Raw genomic sequence first — 21,274 nt, forward strand, 5'->3', positions numbered from 1 at the left:
ACCCAAAAGATATAAAGCTTTTTGCCACTGTTACTCAGAATTAGCCATTTAGAGGTCATTTAAAATCTACTTACATCAGGGTCTAGCTCTTCCAGTTCATTCTCCAGTGTCCTGAGTTCTTCTTCTGTCAATGCACTAAGGATCTTATCCTCATCCAGATCCCGGTATTTCTCCAATTCCTGTCTGTACGACATTTCAGAGAAATCTCAGGTTTTAAATTCTCACGTTTTATGCTGAAGGGTGACCTAAAATAAAAAAAAAAAGGGCAACGTGAAAATGGAGCTCACACCACTACTGCTATTGGAATGCAAGATATTCTTCAAATGTGTAACTGCTGATGTATAAGAAGCAAGTAAAAGGGCAGCATGAGCTCACATTCCGAGTCCTAGTCCCACAGTGAGGCTGCGGGGAAGGACTCAGCATTCTGAGCCGTACTAGAAATTTACTTCTGTTAAGGTGAACATCAGCAATGACTGCGCAGAGAAGAATCTAGTGACCACATTTTACCTTGGCCCACATTTTTTTCCTGGAGGGACAATAAATCACTACTTTCACCAAAACAAAAACTCCCCATGGGATCTAATTCTGGTAACCTTACTCAAACCGAGTAATACTTTCCTCTGTGGCCAGCCCTACTGAAAAGCAATGCTCCAGATCAGCAGGGTGGCGCAAGCTGGTGCTCTGTGCATTTCTGCACCCATTCAGAATCTCTAAAAATCTGGACTAAGGCCATGAGTCTCAGAAGTGCAGCAGTTTTCCTTTTAAATTAACTTTCTAAATGGGAGGTGAAGAGAGAAGTCTGGAAGAATCAGGAAGCAGATACACAGCATATGTAACTCAGGAAGTAATCCAAGTTCAGTAAGCTTTGCTAAAATGATGCATGCCATCATGATGTACTTATCTGCATATGTGAACTGATTGGTTAATGTAGTTCTACACTTTAATATTATTTACCTCTGAGAAGGTAAACAATGGAAACTAACTAACTGACCATATGATTTGTCAATCAATTATGAGCAAGGCTTTTTCTCATGTACTTAATATAAAATAATGATGCATATATAGAGAGAGGAGATGCTATCACCTCTCAGTGCAGTAATTGATACATTTAAATGGAATTAACAAAACAGCCAATAATGGAGACTTAGCTGTTAAGATGTAGTTCTTTTAAAACTCTAGATATTTAAAAAGGTATTATAACAACCTGAAATAACAGCTAACACATACACATATATGCACCCAGGCATACCTAAAAATATATTTACTTATATTTTTCACCTGGAAAGTTTGCTTTTGATACATAAAGTTTTCAAAGCACTTAAGTTCCTTCCCGTAGGTCCCATGGAAATTAGATGGCTTTAAAAACATTACAAACATCACCTATCCTATCAATTTCAAGGGGTGGGGGGGCAGGGATCTTCTCTTGCCATTGTCTTCTGTAGTATCTGGAAGAGGATAATGTATGAGCCCATATGTTTCATATGCCTCCTTTTCATTAAACTGGAATTTTTCCCTATCTCCGTAAATGACCATTTTACCTTTTTGATTTTAGCTTCTTCACTTTCTCTTGAGTTCTTTTGTGCTGCACAGCCCTAGCCAGACTTCTCTAGCTTTTCCCAAACCAATCCACAGCCAATCATGCACTTTTAGGGTATATTTTACTTCCCCTATACATTTTCATTAACTGAGAACTTCCTGTATCACAACTGCTGTTCTGATTAGAAAAATAACCTTTACACTGGTCACAAAAGTGAACATTAAACATACAACATTTGACAGCATGGTATTAAGTTTTAGGCAGCCAGCAAATACTTTGCTTCCCATGTTTGTGATCATAATTCAAATATAACATCCATTTCCTTTGCTCAAAGTCTGCGTGCCCTTTGCCACTGCAGAATCGCACTCTTTACACAATCCCATTTAAAAGCAGTCACTATTTTCCAGGCATGACGACATCAGCTCAGGCTTGATACAGTAGGGATGAGCCACTAGCAGGACTCGTCTGTTTTAAATTGCTAAATTGGGGCCAGGCATATCGAGGGCAGGAATAATATAACCCGGGAGTCCGGAGAAGGAAGCACAAATTGTATTTGCATTTTCTGGATCTGGCACTTGGACGCAACGGAACAGCTTTGGATTCCAATACTCCTAATCACCAATGTTGCTTAAGTAGATTTGCAGTGTTAAACAACTGATATACTAGCGCTCAGACATCTCTCACCCAGGGGAGTGCTGCTGAGCAGGGAGGGTGGAAGGGTGTCTGTCATTCATGTAGGGCCCTTGTTCCCAAGCCCAGACTGGTTAGCCTTCTGGGCCAGCTGCAAAGCAGACCCTCTCCATTGGGTTTCAGAGAAAGGGATAGGCTTTCGGGGTGACTGAATGGGAGGAGATTCTCATTGTTATTTTAATGTTCATGTCTAGTTTGGATGGGCCCAATTCTGCAAAGTATCAAAGGAATCCATTTTGAAGCACTTGGAGGAGAGGAAGGTGATCAGGAACAGTCAGCATGGATTCACCAAGGGCAAGTCATGCCTGACAAACCTGATTGCCTTCTATGATGAGATAACTGGCTCTGTGGATATGGGAAAGTGGTGAATGTGATATATCTTAACTTTATCAAAGCTTTTGATACGGTCTCCCACAGTATTTCTGCCGGCAAGTTAAAGAAATATGGGCTGGATGAATGGACTCTAAGGTGGATAGAAAGCTGGCTAGATCATCAGGCTCAACGGGTAGTGATCAATGGCTCGATGTCCAGTTGGCAGCCGGTATCAAGCGGAGTCGCCCCACGGATTGGTCCTGGGGCCAGTTTTGTTCAACATCTTTATTAATGATCTGGATGAGGGGATGAGTTGCACCCTCAGCAGGTTCACAGGTGACACTAAGATGGGGGGAGAGGTAGATACACTGGAGGGTAAGGATAGGATGCAGTGTGTCCTAGACAAATTCGAGGATTGGGCCAAAAGAAATCTGATGAGGTTCAAGAAGGACAAGTGCAGAGTTCTGCATTTAGGATGGAAGAATCCCATGCACCGCTACAGACTGGGGACCGACTGGCTAAGCAGCAGTTCTGCAGAAAAGGACCTGGGGATTATAGTGGATGAGAAGCTGGATATGAGTCAGCAATGTGCCCTTGTTGCCAAGAAGGCCAACAGCATATTGAGCTGTATTAGTAGGAGCATTGCCAGCAGATCGAGGGAAGTGATTATTCCCCTCTATTTGACACTGGTGAAGCCACACCTGGAGTATTGCGTTCAGTTTTGGTCCTCCCACTACAGAAATGATGTGGACAAATTGGAGAGAGTCCATTGGAGGGCAACGAAAATGATTAGGGGGCTGGGGCACATGACTTACGAGGAGAGGCTGAGGGATCTGGGGTTATTTAGTCTGCAGAAGAGAAGAGTGAGAGGAGATTTGATAGCAGCCTTCAACTATCTGAAGTGGGGTTCCAAAGAGGATGGATCTAGGCTGTTCTCAGTGGTGGCAGATGACAGAAGCAACAGCAACGGTCTCAAGTTGCAGTGGGGGAGGTTTAGGTTGGATATTAGGAAAAACTTTTTCACTAGGAGGGTGGTGAAGCACTGGAATGGGCTATCTAGGGAGGTGGTGGAATCTCCATCCTTAGAGGTCTTTAAGGCCCAGCTTGAAAGAGCCCTGGCTGGGATGATTTAGTGGGTGTTGGTCCTGCTTTGAGCAGGGGGTTGGACTAGATGACCTCCTGAGGTCTCTTCCAACCCTATTCTTCTAAGATTCTATGATTCTATGAAAGTGCTGAGTCAATATGAACTGAGGGCACTGTGCATGTCTCAGGGTTGGGTCCTGTTTTGTGCTGTGCAAAAATAAAATAACCAAAGAGAAACAGACTGAATGAGCTCATCTGATACGCTGACATCTGCATCATGGTTCAAAAATCACTTTGTGTGCCTGCTGGCCTGCACTGACCCTGGGTGGCAATGCCTATGTTGGTTGCAACCTTAACTCTGATGTAGTTCCTCTCTCCACAACAAAAGGATGTGGCTCCACACCTAGCACAAAACAGGCAGAGACCAGCAAAGCAAGTGACTCTGTAGCAATCTAACCTTTAACTCACCCATGCTGAGAGGGAGACAAAGGCGGGGGAAGGGTTTGATTGCAGACAGCAGCCTGGGACGTTGCTGCTGGAAAGCGTGTCCCAAAGTTTGGTGTTAGACTCCTACAGGTCTCAAAAGCATCCGCGAGGGAGTGATCTGAGGCCTGCAGCACAGAGCAAAGTTTGCAGCTGTGACTGCCAAGGACAGGTGTGAACACCCGAGCTGCTATCCCCAGAGGCCGAGCAATGCATGTGGAAGTCTCTCCCGGCCGACTGAGGTATTTGCTAGCGTAGTGGAATTGAAGGACCAGTGTTTATGACCGTAGAGAACACGACCGAGGCACTAGCAGTATAACAGGGAAGTACGAGGTTTGGTTTGGTGATAGACCGCCTAAATGGAGCCAGATGGCCTCATGCGAGAGCCAACAGCCTGTTCCTCAGGAAACCACCTCTCCGATCCCTAGGACAAATGGCCAACACTGGCTAAGGTGATGGGGGATTGTGGGTGCCCAATGTGAGACATGCAGCAGGGGCCTTGTGGGGGGCTAGGGCATTTCTGTGTCCCCACAGTCCCTGTGGTGGGGTGGTTACCTGCTCCTGCCCTGAGGCGTTTAAAAAACAGCCCTGGAGAGGGCTGCAGCTCTAAAAGCTGGGCTGATTGGGGAAGCAGCTGCAGCTGGGCCACGCCCCAATGAGGCCACAGCTGGCCTGTATAAAGAGGCTGGGAGCCAGGAGTTCAGCAGTCTCCCTCTGCCTGTAGAGGGAGAAGGGCCTGGCTGCAGGGAGCTGGACATAGGGTACCTGAGTGGAGCAGGGCTGGGGAAGGGCAGAGGAGCTGGGGAACTCCAGCCTGAAAAGCCCCAGGCTGAGGCCTAACATTGGGCCAACAGGTACTGGGTGTTGCAGAGGGCGGCTCAAGGGTAGGCAAAGGCAGCAGGTCCAAACCCAACCTTGCCAGTGATGAGTGGCTGATCCTGCAGTCTGCCCCAGGGCGGGGGCCTAGACAGTGAGTGGCAGTAGCCTGATACTGAGGCGAGGTGGGGATAGTGGGTGGAGGTTCCCCTGGGAGGGGGAGACCCTGAGAGAAAGAGGTTACTGCCAGGGAGCAGCACCCCAGGTAAAAGGGGCACTGGGTCCTGGGAGGGACACGGGGGGCCAACAGCAAGCAGAAATGTGGATCACCAGCCAGCAGAGGGCGCCCTGGACGCTAATTCCCTAGAACACCAGCAGGAGGCGCCACAGCGTGAGTCTGCTCGCTTACAGTCCCCAATTCAAGTTATTTATAATGACCTCCCTGTTTGTAGCACACAAAGGGTTCTCCACCCAAAGACAAAAAAGGTCCCTTTCCCTTGCTTTCCTTGTGAGAGGGGGTCAAAGGAAGAGAAAAGAAAGGCAAAGGTGCCCTGTCTCTTAAGCCGTCTGTCTGGGGCCAGCCCTGGGGGCTTCGTTGATCAGCTGCTCTACTGTCTTCAGTTAGGGTCCATGGTCCATCTCCAGCCCCTCCTCTTGGGACACTGCTTTCCCACTGGGCCATGCAGCTTCAGGGCTGTGAGGTCTGGCTGACCAATCTGTGGTCAGTCATCTCTGAGGTGGAGCAGTCTTCACCCTGTCCTCCACCCCTTTCTGTGGCAAGTTCCCCTTTCCAAGCACCCCCCTCCTCACTAGCCCAGAGGAGCTGATCAGTCTACTCTCCACCAGAGCCAGTGCGATTTCCCAACAGTGCAAGGCACCCACCTTCTGCGAATCTCCCCTTTGCAGCCCCTGCCCACCCCCGCCCGCACTAAACCACCAGCCAGGGCACTGACAGAGTCAGCCCGAACGGCAACTGGTCCCAAGGGCATCCAGCGAGGAGCCCGCTAACTTCACTCACATGTAGGGTGACCAGATGAGAGGGAGAAAATATCAGGACACATGGGGGTCCGCTGGCGGAGCGAAAAAAAAAAGAGTGCTGCCAGTGAAGCAAAATTAATAAATAAATAAACATTTTAAAAAATTGAATCCCAACAAAAGATCAGTCGGACGCGGGACAAACACCTAAATAGCAGGATGGTCCCGATTTTATCAAGACGTCTGCTCACCCTACTCACATGTTTTAATCACAAAAAGAATTAACCACACTAGTGCCATACTATGGATGTGGCTGTAAATGCACAAATGTCAGGAAATTCAAACATACTCCTCCCTCAATGACCTCTCACATAACAAACACCAGAGAATTTTACTCAGGAATTCCTGTATCAAATTGATAATTTCTGATGGAGCTAGAGCATTTCTTTGACAAAGAGACTTCAGCTGGATTTAATGACTCCAAGTGATGGAGAATCTCCCATGCCCTCATATGAGTTGTTCCACTGGTTAATTACCGTCAGTTAAACAGTTGCACCTTATTTCCAGTCTGAATCGGAGTAGCTTCAATTTCCACCATTCCATCTTGCTCTGCCTTTGCAATGTATTCTGAAGGTAGCCAAGCTCAGGCAGTTATTGGAACCCTAACTCTGAATTCCCAGACTGTTGCACCTTTGAAATCTCAGCTATAACCCAACATTGATTAAATATTTTACATTTAAATCCCTTGGCTGGTTTTGTGTTTAAGAATTGTTTTTGATCACACACAAGAGCACACGGTCATACAAATTTAAACACAAAATGACCCTCAGAACCATGAATGATTTATAGCCCTTGAAGACGCTTCATTATAGTACTGACAATTTTCTCTCATGCTTGGTAACCAGCCCCGTTCCTTTTCACTCCCTGGTGGTCTCACGCTGTACATCACTACAGAACAGCAGCACATATACCATTCAGAGGTCATCTGGATTCTAGTTACACGAAAGTGCCAAGAGGAAACAAAGAGTTGTGACCTTGAGACTGTAAACACCTCCTCTTAGCAGGCTTCTTTCTGCTGCTGTGTAATTGATCAATCATGCCTAATCTTAGCCTAAATGAAGTACTCATACAGCTGTCCCCCTGATAAAGCTGACTATCAATCCGAGCTACCATGCAGATTTCAGTGTTTGCTGTGGTAAAGAAGGTGACATGAACCAGGAGAAGCACAGATATCCATAGGCCATATGAGAGCTGTTATAGTCACCCTATGCCTCAGTTTCCCCATCTGTAAAATGGAGATAAAGATTCTGTTTGAATCTTTACCTTTGTAAAGCATTTTGCAATGTGGTGATCAGACAAGCTATGTAAGTGCTAGGTATTATTATTGCCAGAGCCATGGCAATCACTGATTACATACTAAAGCAACAGGTAAACAGATCAGAGCAGTGTGAGCTACAACTCCAGATTGGAAATATAAGGAGACAAATAAATGCTTGCCTGACAAAAGCCAAAAATCTATAGGAAAATATCTCCCAGGTTTACAGGTGGAGAAGCAAACAAGGGAGTTTTTTCCCTAATGTGACATCAGTTGACTAAGTCAAGCTGCCAACTTTCAGAGAGAAGTGCAGCAAAATGCTCTACATTATAAATTCAGCCTTGTTTTTAAATTTCACTAGTAGGTTGCGCAAGGCTTGCTCTGGATTGCCCTAGCTCTAGGACCATCCCTCATGGGAGTGTGCAGTGTTTTGATTTATATGATCCTTTTGCAGGAGTTAAGTAAAATCTGAGTCATAAGTCAGAACCATTATTTTTAAATTATATAAACTTCACATAAATCACCCTCTTTGCAGCTGCTGCAAACATTTTTGTTTTTTCTTTGGCCCGTAGTATGATTTGCGAGATAAACAAGAGATACATTGGATACACAGTAGGTGCCCAATCATTAAAAGTTAATGATAACCAAACATTCTGTGACGACATTTAGTGTTAATTGCATGGGCTGGGGTTATATCTAAGGCACAACCTGAGAGGGCAGGGGGTTACAGTGAAGAGACAGAGAGATTAGGGCCTTAAATGTTCTAATTTTGGACCCTGAGATCCTGGATCCCAGGAAGCCTGATCTCTCACAGATCCCAATGACTTCTGTTAGAGTTGTGAGCACTCCGCATTTTGGGAACACCAGGACCTCGGTGTCTCGTGCAGAAGTGCCCAGAATTAGGGGCTGATCTATTACCCACTGGAGACATAGGCAGGGAAAGACACCCATTGACTCCAGCAGACACTGGATCAGGTCCTTAGTGAATCCTTCAGAAAATTTGGGCCCAGGCGACTTGCCCAAGGACTTACAGCAAATCAATGAAGGTGTCAGGTCTAGAACTCGGGAGGATCCTTCTTGATCTCACTTGCACTGGTTTGAATCAGGAGGAAATCTAGAGAGTTTACACTGGTGTAAGCATATTCAGAAATAGACTTCTCTGATCATGTTTCTTTCCTGCCTTGCACCTCATGTTGTCCCTTACACCTGTGCTGATGGGTGTAAAATGCAGCCACTCTGAGCTGAGACCATTTACACGCAGTTTGCATAGGTGTTAACAATGACACAAGGGGCAGGGCCCTGGAGAATTATGCTCCCTGTCTCTCAGTCCCATGATCAGTGCCCTAGACCATGCTCTCAACTCATGCGGTGGACCAGTCAATGCGCAGTTAATCTCAGGCACTAGCTTTAAATGAAGCATGCTTACTGAGACGTGAATATTTGTTACTATTACCAAGTGTCAAGTCTTCGGTCTGGAGAGCAAGAATAAATACCTAAGACCTGTCCTTTTATGGGGCTGCTTTCTGACATGTGTGCGCTGATTTGTTTTCTGGCTGATTTCATTCTCTTAGTCAGAAAGGAAAGTACCTTTTTAACAAGTGATAAATATGGACCCCGGCGACTGTGCCAAACACCCCTTCTCTGCTCAAGTCCACACTGCTGCCTCTAACACACGGGAGGCTGAAACAGACAGAGCTACAGAGAGATTCACTGCAAAGATGCCACTAAATAACGCATCCTTTGCAGAACGGAGAGCTAAATTCTGCCCTATCCAAACTTCCTTGTGTGACAATATAGGAGCACGTGGGATTACCCAGGGTGGAAGTCAGGACAGAGTCTGATCCCTTTCATTTCAAGAGCAGACACACTCATCTTCTGCCCCTATTAATTTATGCTCTTGAATCTCTCATTGTTGCTGCCAGTCTTTGTGCACCTTCCTAGTTCAGCTCCCGCCAATTACAAAAACCAACTAATGCGACGGGTGAGTGTAAATATTGCAAGCACAGAGGCAGAGGGGATGGAGAAGGCTGCTCAGGAAGAGATCTGTACCCAGGCTGAGCTAACTGCATCACAGCTACATTGGGAAGGTGCCAGGGTTGTACTTTGACAATGGCTAGCTCAGCAGGTAGGCTCCAGAGTACATTTTGCTTTGCAGAGTAGCTCTTGGAGGTTCCTGAGTGTCGGTGCTCTGGGTTTTTGGCACACCTGTGGCTGCCTTTTCAGCAGTCTCGATGAAAACATAGCAAACATTAGACCCCCAGGAGATGCAATGGCTGGAGCTGTGGAAAGTTGAGTAGGCTCACATTTCTATGGTTTCTCACTGCTCAAATGGGGTGAGTGACTCTCAACTGTAGTAAATTCCCCGTCAGGTTGTGAAACCAATCCTGACATTGCTGACCCTTTGAAACTCCCACTGAATGCCCTGGGAACACTGCACCTGGACTGGGCTCCAAGACTGGCAAGAAACCAAAGGGGCAGTCTAGCCACTATAGATCCACTGGTCATTTCCTAACTGCCAGCCCTGCATGAAAACCAAGGAGGGCTCCCACTGACTCTCACTGCACCTTCCTTTCCTCTTGTACGATGCCTGGGCCAGAACAGATTCCAGCTCCCCAGAAGCGTTTCAGCTCTTGTCTGCCCTTCTAACAGCAGTGTAAGCAGAGGTCTGACTCAGCTCTCCCCTGCCTTCCATTGAGGAACTGGGGGAAGAGACCTCAGGAGCAGATCGTATTTGGACAGACACACATGCTTTGCCAAAGTAATCAATTTGGCTGTTTGGGGTTAAAATTCACTTAAGTCTTTCATGCAGGGGTAATTAAATGAGGTTATCATTATTGTATGAGGAAAGGGCACCAGACCTATACTTAATATGCCTATTCTAATTTATTTATTATGCCTTAATTTAAAGGAATCATCCTAACTGGAACCTTAGTCACTAAGCAGGAGGTACTTTCGGGTCACTGTTGTGCTGGGCTGGCCTTACCATGAGACGAACTGAGGCGGTTTCCTCAGGTGCCAGACTTAGGTGGGGAGGAGGGGGCGTCACTAGGACCCAGAGTGTAGAAAATTGTGTCTGCTGCTGGTGCATATGTATTCTCTCTGCTCTAGACACACAGAGATGGTGGAGTGCTGTGCTGGAGGAAGGAGGGCACGAGAGACATAACAGGCAGGCAGGAGAAAAGGTGAGAGGGAATAACAGAAAGCAGCAGGAGCTGCAGGGAGAGAGAGGAGGAGGCACCTATTATGTACCTCTCCAGCACCCCAAGGAGCCTGGACCAATTCACACCAGCTTCTCAGGGAGCTTCCTGTTTCCTGCTGCTTCCCTGAACCCACCTGAGGAGAACAGGCAGTCAGCTGAAGTAGTAGGAGCCACTTGGCCCTTAAGACGCTGATATTTTCCCTCACTCAGGCCCTGCTACCAGCCCGCTTATTTGTCCCCTTCAACTGAGTGTTGAGAGCCACTATAGCTGGCACAGAACAGCCGTCATGAGTGGAAGAAGAAAACGCCCCTCTGGGGCAGCATTCAGAAAAAGCAAGAAAGCAAAGGAAGCTTTTCTGTCTAAGCGGGAAGGAGCTACCCTGAGATACAGAGACACAAATGTTCACGGTGAGCCTTCCAGCCCCAGTGAGGATGCGAGTGGTGAAGAGATGCCTGATCTTCCAGTTAGTCAGAGTGCAGGTGACCTGACAGCTACTGCAGCATCCATATCTCCATCTCCAATGGATGTAACTATGCACATTCCTGAAGAAATGTGTAGATCAGAGAAGAGTGGGTGGAGGCGCAAGGAACAGCTGCTGCTGAGTTTAGTTCCTTATATCTAGATGATCCAGGACTGTGGACCCACTTGAGAAGTAGCCTGAGGGACTTCCTTGTACTGCCTGGGCCACAGCAAGTGAAAAACTTCATGTTCCCCAAAGACAATGAAAACAGAAGTTTCCATCCAACACATTACTCGCGTGAAATCCCCAATGGTGACAAAGTGGAGAGGCCATGGTGCATGTACTCAAAAACCCAGAATGCTGCATAGTGTTTTTGTAGCAAACTCTTCCAGTCTAATGTTCCAGCCACATTGGGTTCTACAGGAACAAAGGACTGGAAAAATCTGGCTAGAAATCTGGCACACCAAGAGAAGGCAGCAAACCACCAGAGAGCATTCCATAGGTGGAAAGAGCTTGAGATGAGATTAAGGTTAAAGGCCACCATATGTGATCAGCATCAAGAGAAGATTGCATCAGAGTCTCTTTACTGGCAAAATGTTTCGAAAAGGCTCATTGGCATTGTGAGAATGCTTGCTACCCAAAACCTAGCACTGCATGGCACTTCAGATCAGCTGTATGTGCCAAACAATAGAAACTTCCTTAAAATTGTGGAGCTGATGGCAGAGTTTGATGCTGTACTCCAGGAGCATCTAAGAAGAGTCACCACCCACGAAATGTACACACACCACGACCTTGGAAAAACAATTCAAAATGAGATCATACAGTTACTGGCAACAAAAGTCAAACAGAAGATTGTGGCAGATCTGAAGTCAGAAAGATATTACTCTGTTATTCTGAACTGCACACCTGACATCAGACATTCGGAAAAGAATGACTTTAATGGTGCATTTTATAACAACAACAGAACCTAGTGAAAATGTCCCTGCAATGGTGACTGTCCGAGAGCATTTTCTAGAATGTGTTGACATTGATGATACTACAGGAGCTGGTATGACAAATGTGCTTCTTAAAAAGCTGGAAGATAGGGGAATTGTGATAGCTGACATGAGAGGTTAGGGCTACGATAATGGTGCCAACATGAGAGGAAAGAACAGAGGAGTGCAGACACGGATCCGAGAGTTAAACCCTCGAGCTTTTTTTGTCGCATGCAGTTCTCAATCATTGAACTTGGTGGTCAGTGATGCAGCATCAGCTTCTAGTGAGGCTGCTGAATTTTTTAATGTAATTCAAAGCACCCATGTATTTTTCTCTGCATCAACTCATCAATGGCAAATTTTGAAACAACATCTCGGAACATCCTCTCTGAGGCTCAAACCACTGAGTGCCACATGATGGGAAAGTCGAGTGGAGGCGATAAAGCCTATCAAACACCACATTGGGAAGACAGATGATGCCATAAGTTGCCATTATGGAGGATAATGCTATGACAGGAACTGTTCGTGGGAGAACAGTAGCAGAGGGAAATGGAATCACTAGAAACATACATAACTTCACATTACTGTGTGGCTTAGTCTTGTAGCATGACATACTGTTTGAAATAAATCTTGTATGCAAGAGACTCCAAGGTGTTGTCCTTGATATATCTGGAGTAATGGAACAACTGGACAAAGCAAAGTCATACCTACAGTCTTACCGGTCAGATGAGGGATTTCAAAATGTTCTGAATAGTGCACAGAAGTTGGCAGAGGAACTTCACACTGAAGCTATTTTCCCACCCATTCAAGAATACAAGAGTCACTGAAGAAGACGACATTTTGATTACGAGGAACGGGATATTCCCATAAGAGACCCCAAACAACAATTCAAAGTTGAATTCTTTATCCAGGTGCTAGATTGTGCAATACAGTCAGCTGAAGAACGTTTCATGCAGCTCAAGGAACGCAGCAGTATATTTGGGATGTTGTATGATATTCCAAAACTCCTCATTATGCCTGAAGAAGACCTACACTAGCAATGCAGAGCACTAGAGACACTGTTGACACATGATGACATGTGCACGATATTGATGCGAGTGATTTAGGTGATGAACTGAAAGCCCTTTCAAGATATATTTCAGCAGGATCAGCTCCAAAGGCTGTTCTGGAATATATGTGCACACATAAGATGACCATCCTCTTTCCAAATTTTTTTGTTGTTCTGTGGATACTTCTAACACTTCCTGTAACAGTTGCCAGTGGAGAACGCAGCTTCTCCAAGCTGAAGTTAATAAAAACACATCTATGCTACACAATGACTCAGGAGAGGCTGGTTGGCCTTGCAACCATCTCAGTAGAGCATGAGCTGGCCCAGACTGTGGACCTTCAGGAAGCAGATCAAATCTCTGCAACCAAGGCGGCACAGAAAGCACCACTTTGATTATTCAAACAGATAAAAATGCCAGTGTTTACTATGCAGACAAGAAAAGTTACATTTGCTGTTCAGGCATTTGAAAGTTAAGTGTTAAAATTTTTGAACAAGGCATTTTAAGCTGTTTGTTCTCCTTTATTGGCGTAGATAGCAGAGCAGTATCATGAGAGGGGTAGAACAGGGAAGAATGCAGAATTGAGAACTTTCAAATGTTTGGCCCAAGTGAGGGGGCATGGGGGCATCATTTGAGCTCCCCTGCCAAAATGTTGTGGGCTGTCCCTGCTGTTGTGGTGTTTTCCCAAATTAATGCTGTGTTCCCTCTAACTAAAAGTTTTCACTTGTTATACACGACTCAGTGCTTGTGAGGGGGCAGCATTGCCTCTTAATCTACATTTACACTATCTACACTGCAAACTAAGGATGCGATTCCCAGCTCGCATAGATACACTCATGCTAGCTCTCAGCTGAGCTACCACGCCAACAATAGTAGTGTAGCCATGGTAGCACAAGCAGCAGTGGCATGGGCTAGTTGCCCAGAGTTCATAACCATCAGATTCAGGCGGGTTTGTACTTGGGGCGGCTAGCCCATGCTGTAGACCTTGCTGCTGCAGCTGCAGCTACACAACTATTTTTAGCACGGTAGCTCAATGAGACCTAGTGCACGTATTACTTCTGGGGCAATTCTGCACCACTACACACATGCAGAATTCATGTCCCCCGCACATTTTTTCTCCCCCATAGAAAATGCACTCTGCTGGAGAGGTGCTGCAGCTATTATTCAGAGTTCTGTATTAATATACCTAGTAAGGAATCTATTTGTCAAAAATCACTTCCTGAATCTTTTTGTTGTTTGTATTGCTGCAGACATACTTGTTGACAGGTATTCCGAAATAAATTGCCAAAATAATTGAAACTTATATTGTGCTTATATTGTGTGATTTTGACAAATATGCAGAATTTTGCAGAATATTAAAATACTGTGTGCATTATTTTTTATTTGTTGGCACAGAATTCCCCCAGGAGTAGAGTATGTCTGTTCCAGCTGGGACCCAGAACCCCGGCCTCTAGAGTAGATGTAGCTTTAGAAGCATCCAGAGGTGATGTTTAGTTTTCTCAGATTTCTGGGAGGGGGCTCAAGATGGTTCTATTTTGTAATGCTAAGCCTCTCCCCCCCAGTTATTGAACCTGGCTCTTCTTGCTGCCAACACCACTTGGCAGAAGGGTTACAGGATAAAAGCTTTTGTTAGCCAGGAACATACATGTACAGGAATCTGAATATACACAGGCCCAAGTTTACACACTAAGATGATGTCACTCCTCAGACTAGAACTGCATCATAGGAGTGAACTGCAAAGGTAAAGAGGCAGATCCTCAGCTGGTGTAACTTGGTGTTGCTCCAAGCCAGTCGACTACAGTGGCTCTACAGCAGATGAGGACCTAACCCAGAACATTAATGCTGAATGGCCATACCTGTTCTCTGGATTAAGAGAGGGGCTGTCAAACTGGCCCATCCCACTGGAACACATTTCATTAAAATGGAATATATATATGTAAGATACATGTGTATAGATAGAAACTATTGAAGCGAATGCACCTCAGAGATTAATTACTGGGGTCCTTAAACGCCTACTGCTATGTCTGATCTCAGCTGAAAAGTAACACGGATTATGGCATTGCAGCAGCACACATTCTAATTACAGGTGAACTGCAGAGCTAAAATTAAAATTCTTTGTACTAAAATAGCTTGTAAGTAATTAAGGACAGGGCCCGATTCTCCATTCTGTTACACTGGTTCCATACCAGCATAGCTCCATGAAATAACAGGAATTGCACCAGCATAAAACTGGTGTAATGAATAGAAAATCTGGCCTATAATATTTAATTAAGCTAAATCATTAATTCAAACTATAATAATGAAATACAGATTGAGTTAAAAAATCTGCAAGTGCTTGGAAGAGAATGAAGTCATGGACAATAAACCAGCAATGGATTTACAAAGGATAAATCACAAGGAATTGCTTTTGGGGAAGGAATTACAAATTTAGCAGAAGCAGAGAATACAGTAATTGCAACACAGTGATTCATGACACCTTACTTGAAAAATTAATTCAAACTGCCTTTGATATGAATACTGTGAAATGGATCAAAACAAGTGCTCAAGAAATAATGGGTAATAAATCACAATGCACTACTTTGTGAGGTATTAGGACCTGGCTCCTAGCGTTCCCAAAGATGTGGCACTTAGTGCCGTATACTTATAAACACTTTCAACACACTAAACATGAAGTAGAGTCCTCTTTCTGCAAGCCATTTCCTAACAAAACACCACTCACAATGACCAAAAGTACAAGGACAGGCTCACAAATTACATCATCTTAACAGAATGATTTTTTTGATTGAGTGGATCTGAATCCTATTCCTGGGAAAGTTTGGTGGAAGAGCTGAAAATGGATGTGTCATGTGAATAGGGTTCTACATCACACTATCCACAGGCAGCAAGCCCTGAATCAAGATTGGGAGTGAGGATTTTATCAAAGGCAAAGATTAAGTCCAGTGAACAGCTGCGCTTTACAGAAATAGGGGAACAAATAAACTAGGCACCTCATGTACAGGAAGGGCAGAGCTGGGGATCTGTGTCTTTCATGGATATTTGGAATGGATGCCAATGTTCATGAAAGTCCCTCTTAGCTGTGGCTATCAGGTTCTCTGCAAGTGCCGGTCTAATTTAACTTGTGCCTCATTAAATTGTTGTCAGGCTCATTCTTTAGGGAATTTGCCAGGGCTGTGGATCCAATGTGTTATACAAAGTGAAACAAATAGAAAATAAACTGTCGGGCGGGTGTGAGCTCAGCAGGGTTCAGAACAGCTTTGAGCACTTACTGGTAAAATTCAGTGGTAAAAGGTAAACCAATAACCAGAGCTTGTTAAAGGCTCTAGCCGTCTGCTTTGGGGCTCAGAGGAGATTCTCCCTGGGCCAGGCTAGCCCAGAACTGCAGGGAGTCTCCTACGTCCCTTTCAAGCATCTCGGGGAGGCATGGGACTGGGACAGATGACCCAGCCATGGGATCCAGCCTAGCGGTGCCCAGCGGCCAGGGCCCCATCCCCTACAGTCCCCACGCCCCTGGCAGAGCGGGACACCCCCGCTCGCCCGCCCCCAAGTCCGTGCAGCCCTGGGAGGGAAGCGCAGGACCCCGACGCTGCTTGTGGTTCCCGGGCTGCTCCTCGGCTCCCAGCCCCTGTGCCCAGCCCCCGGCGCGGCCCTGCAGCGGCGCCTCGCTCGCAGCGCCAGCCGGGCGCTATTTATAGAGCCGCTGCTGCCGCTGGTCCCGCTTGGTGACAGCCGAATATTTTGCCCAGATATGGGCCGGGGCCGCGGGGAGCCGGGGCGCGGGGCGCTGGGGGCCGCGAGGGACCCGCGGGCGCGGCGCTTACCGGGCTCGGGGCGCGGGGCGAGGGCGCAGGGCCAGGGGCGCACGGGCTGCGGCGGCCGCGTCCTGCCGGGGGCTGCGAGATGCGCTGACCTGCACCGCGTCCTGCCGGGGAGGCGGCTCCGAAGCCGGGCGCGCCGCAGCCTCCCACGGCTGCCACTCAAGCGGGGGGCCGGGCTCCGGGAGCGGCGAGCCCCACGCGGGGCCGCCGGGCGCTGCCCGAGGCTGCGCTACAGGGACCCGGGGGGCATTGGGTGAACAAGACCCCAGACCGCCCCTGCCCTAATCCCGCCCTTCCACCCCCAACCCCAATCCCTCCAACAGCCCTTCCACCCCCACCCCACCAACCACCCCAATCTACCTTCCACCCCCTCCCCAGCCCTAATCCCGCCCTTCCACCCCAACCCCAATCCCTCCAACAGCCCTTCCACCCCCAACCCCACCAACCACCCCAATCTACCTTCCACCCCCTCCCCAGCACTAATCCCGCCCTTCCACCCACAACCCCAATCCCCCCAACAGCCCTTCCATCCCTAATCCCCCAACCACCCCAATCTACCTTTCACCCCCTCCCTAGCCCTAATCCCGCCCTTCCACCCCACCCCAATGCCCCCAACAGACCTTCCACCCCCAACCCCACCAACCACCCCAATCTACCTTCCACCCCCTCCCCAGCCCTAATCCCGCCTTCCAACCCCAACCCCAATCCCTCCAACAGCCCTTCCACCCCCAACCCCACCAACCACCCCAATCTACCTTCCACCCCCTCCCCAGCCCTAATCCCGCCCTTCCACCCCCAACCCCAATCCCTCCAACAGCCCTTCCACCCCCAACCCCACCAACCACCCCAATCTACCTTCCACCCCCTCCCCAGCACTAATCCCGCCCTTCCACCCCCAACCCCAATCCCTCCAACAGCCGTTCCACCACCAACCCCACCAACCACCCCAATCTACCTTCCACCCCCTCCCCAGCACTAATCCCGCCCATCCACCCACAACCCCAATCCCTCCAACAGCCGTTCCACCACCAACCCCACCAACCACCCCAATCTACCTTCCACCCCCTCCCCAGCCCTAATCCCGCCTTCCAACCCCAACCCCAATCCCTCCAACAGCCCTTCCACCACCAACCCCCCCAACCACCCCAATCTACCTTCCACCCCCTCCCCAGCCCTAATCCCGCCCTTCCACCCCCAACCCCACTCCTCCCAACAGCCCTTCCACCCCCACCCCACCAACCACCCCAATCTACCTTCCACCCCCTCCCCAGCACTAATCCCGCCCATCCACCCACAACCCCAATCCCCCCAACAGCCGTTCCACCACCAACCCCACCAACCACCCCAATCTACCTTCCACCCCCTCCCCAGCCCTAATCCCGCCCTTCCACCCCAAACCCCAATCCCCCCAACAGCCCTTCCACCCCCAACCCCACCAACCACCCCAATCTACCTTCCACCCCCTCCCCAGCCCTAATCCCGCCCTTCCACCCCCAACCCCACTCCTCCCAACAGCCCTTCCACCCCCAACCCCACCAACCACCCCAATCTACCTTCCACCCCCTCCCCAGCACTAATCCCGCCCTTCCAACCCCAACCCCAATCCCCCCAACAGCCCTTCCACCCCCAACCCCACCAACCACCCCAATCTACCTTCCACCCCCTCCCCAGCCCTAATCCCGCCTTCCAACCCCAACCCCAATCCCTCCAACAGCCCTTCCACCACCAACCCCCCCAACCACCCCAATCTACCTTCCACCCCCTCCCCAGCCCTAATCCCGCCTTCCACCCCCAACCCCAATCCCTCCAACAGCCCTTCCACCACCAACCCCCCCAACCACCCCAATCTACCTTCCACCCCCTCCCCAGCCCTAATCCCGCCCTTCCACCCTCAACCCCAATCCCCCAACAGCCCTTCCACCCCAACCCCACCAACCACCCCAATGTACCTTCCACCCCCTCCCCAGCCCTAATCCCGCCCTTCCACCCCAACCTCAATACCTCCAACAGCCCTTCCACCCCCACCCCACCAACCACCCCAATCTACCATCCACCCCCTCCCCAGCCCTAATCCCACCCTTTCACCCCCAACCCCAATCCCCCCAACAGCCCTTCCACCCTCAACCCCACCAACCACCCCAATCTACCTTCCACCCCCTCCCCAGCCCTAATCCCGCCCTTCCACCCCAACCTCAATACCTCCAACAGCCCTTCCACCCCCACCCCACCAACCACCATAATCTACCTTCCACCCCCTCCCCAGCCCTAATCCCACCCTTCCACCCCCAACCCCAATCCCTCCAACAGCCCTTCCATCCCTAATCCCCCCAACCGCCACAATCTACCTTCCACCCCCTCCCCAGCCCTAATCCCGCCTTCCACCCCCAACCCCAATCCCTCCAACAGCCTTTCCACCCCCAACCCCACCAACCACCCCAATCTACCTTCCACCCCCTCCCCGGCCCTCATCCCGCCCTTTCACCCCCAACCCCAATCCCCCTAACAGCCCTTCCACCCCTAATCCCCCAACCACCACAATCTACCTTCCACCCCCTCCCCAGCCCTAATCCCGCCCTTCCACCCCCAACCCCAATCTCCCCAACAGCCCTACCACCACCAACCGCACCAACCACCCCAATCTACCTTCCACCCCCTCCCCAGCCCTAATCCCGCCCTCTCACCCCCAACCCCAATCCCCCCAACAGCCCTTCCACCCGCAACCCCACCAACCACCCCAATCTACCTTCCACCCCCTCCCCAGCCCTAATCCCGCCTTCCACCCCCAACACCAATCCTCCCAAGAGCCCTTCCACCCCAACCCCACCAACCACCCCAATCTACCTTCCACCCCCTCCCCAGCCCTAATCCCGCCCTTCCACCCACAACCCCAATCCCTCCAACAGCCCTTCCACCCCCAACCCCACCAACCACCCCAATCTACCTTCCACCCCCTCCCCAGCCCTAATCCTGCCCTTCCACTCCCAACCCCAATCCCTCCAACACCCCTTCCACCTCCAACCCCCCCCAACGACTCCAACCTACCTTCCAGCCCCTTCCCAGCCCTAATCCCGCCCTTCCACCCCAACCTCAATACCTCCAACAGCCCTTCCACCCCCACCCCACCAACCACCCCAATCTACCTTCCACCCCCTCCCCAGCCCTAATCCCGCCCTTCCACCCCCAACTCCAATCCCCCCAACAGCCCTTCCACCCGCAACCCCACCAACCACCCAATCTACCTTCCACCCTCTCCCCAGCCCTAATCCCGCCCTTCCACCCTAAACCCCAATCCCCCCAACAGCCCTTCCCAACCCCCCCAACCAGCCCAATCTACCTTCCACCCCCTCCCCAGACCTAATCCCGCCCTTCCATCCCCAATCCCACTCCCCCCAACAGTCCTTCCACCACTAATCCCCCACCCACCCCAATCTACCTTCCACCCCTCCCCAGCCCTAATCCCGCCCTTCCACCCCCAACCCCAATCCCTCCAACAGCCCTTCCACCCCCAACCCCACCAACCACCCCAAACTACCTTCCACCCCCTCCCGAGCCCTAATCCTGCCCTTCCACCCCCAACCCCACTCCCCCCAACAGCCCTTCCACCCCCAACTCCCCCAACCAGCCCAATCTACCTTCCACCCTCTCTCCAGCCCTAATCCCGCCCTTCCACTCCAACCCCAATCCCCCCAACAGCCCTTCCACCCTCAACCCCACCAACCACCCAATCTACCTTCCACCCCCTCCCCAGCCCTAATCCCGCCCTTCCACTCCAACTCCAATCCCCCCAACAGCCCTTCCACCCTCAACCCCACCAACCACCCCAATCTACCTTCCACCCCCTCCTCAGCCCTAATCCCGCCTTCCACCCCCAACCCCAATCCCCCCAACAGTCCTTCCACCCCTAATCCCGCACCCACCCCAATCTACCTTCCACTCCTCCCCAGCCCTAATCCCGCCCTTCCACCCCCAACCCCAATCCCCCCAACAGCCCTTCCACCCCTAGTCCCACCAATCACAATCTAATTTCTACCCCCTCCCCAGCCCTAATCCCGCCCTTCCACCCCCAACCCCAATCCCCCCAACAGCCCTTCCACCTCCAACCCCACCAACCACCCCAAACTACCTTCCACCCCCTCCCCAGCCCTAATCCCGCCCTTCCAACCCCAAGCCCGATCCCCCAACAGCCCTTCCACCCCCAACCCCACCAACCACCCCAATCTACCTTCCACCCCCTCCCCAGCCCTAATCCCGCCCTTCCACCCACAACCCCAATCCCCCCAACAACCCTTCCACCCCCAACCCCCCAACCACCCCAATCTACCTTACACCCCCCCCAGCCCTAATCCTGCCTTTTCACCCCCAACCCCAATCCCCCCAACAGCCCTTCCACCCCTAATCCCCCACCCACCCCAATCTACCTTCCACCCCCTCCCCAGCCCTAATCCCACCCTTCCACCCCCAACCCCACCAACCACCCCAATCTACCTTTCACCCCTCCCCAGCCCTAATCCCGCCCTTCCACCCCCAACCCCAATCCCTCCAAAAGCCCTTCCACCCCTAATCCCCAA

At 49.9% G+C, this 21,274-nt stretch overlaps 1 protein-coding gene across 3 annotated transcripts in view; it reads right to left on the reverse strand.

Moving 5' to 3' along the window:
• Positions 1–16,796, reverse strand: part of TMOD1 (tropomodulin 1) — a 94,173-nt gene extending 77,377 nt beyond the window's left edge. For all 3 annotated transcript variants that reach the window (XM_050948315.1, XM_050948317.1, XM_050948316.1), the window contains exons 1-2: positions 16,710–16,796; positions 75–245 (exon numbers count right to left, since the gene is read on the reverse strand). In XM_050948315.1, coding sequence (XP_050804272.1) covers positions 75–194 — 120 coding nt within the window. In that variant the 5' untranslated portion in view covers positions 195–245; positions 16,710–16,796. The remainder of the gene's footprint in view (positions 1–74; positions 246–16,709) is intronic.
• Positions 16,797–21,274: the final 4,478 nt, after the last annotated feature.

This window comes from Gopherus flavomarginatus, chromosome 3, assembly GCF_025201925.1.
Source record: "Gopherus flavomarginatus isolate rGopFla2 chromosome 3, rGopFla2.mat.asm, whole genome shotgun sequence".
Lineage (NCBI taxonomy): Eukaryota > Metazoa > Chordata > Testudines > Testudinidae > Gopherus > Gopherus flavomarginatus.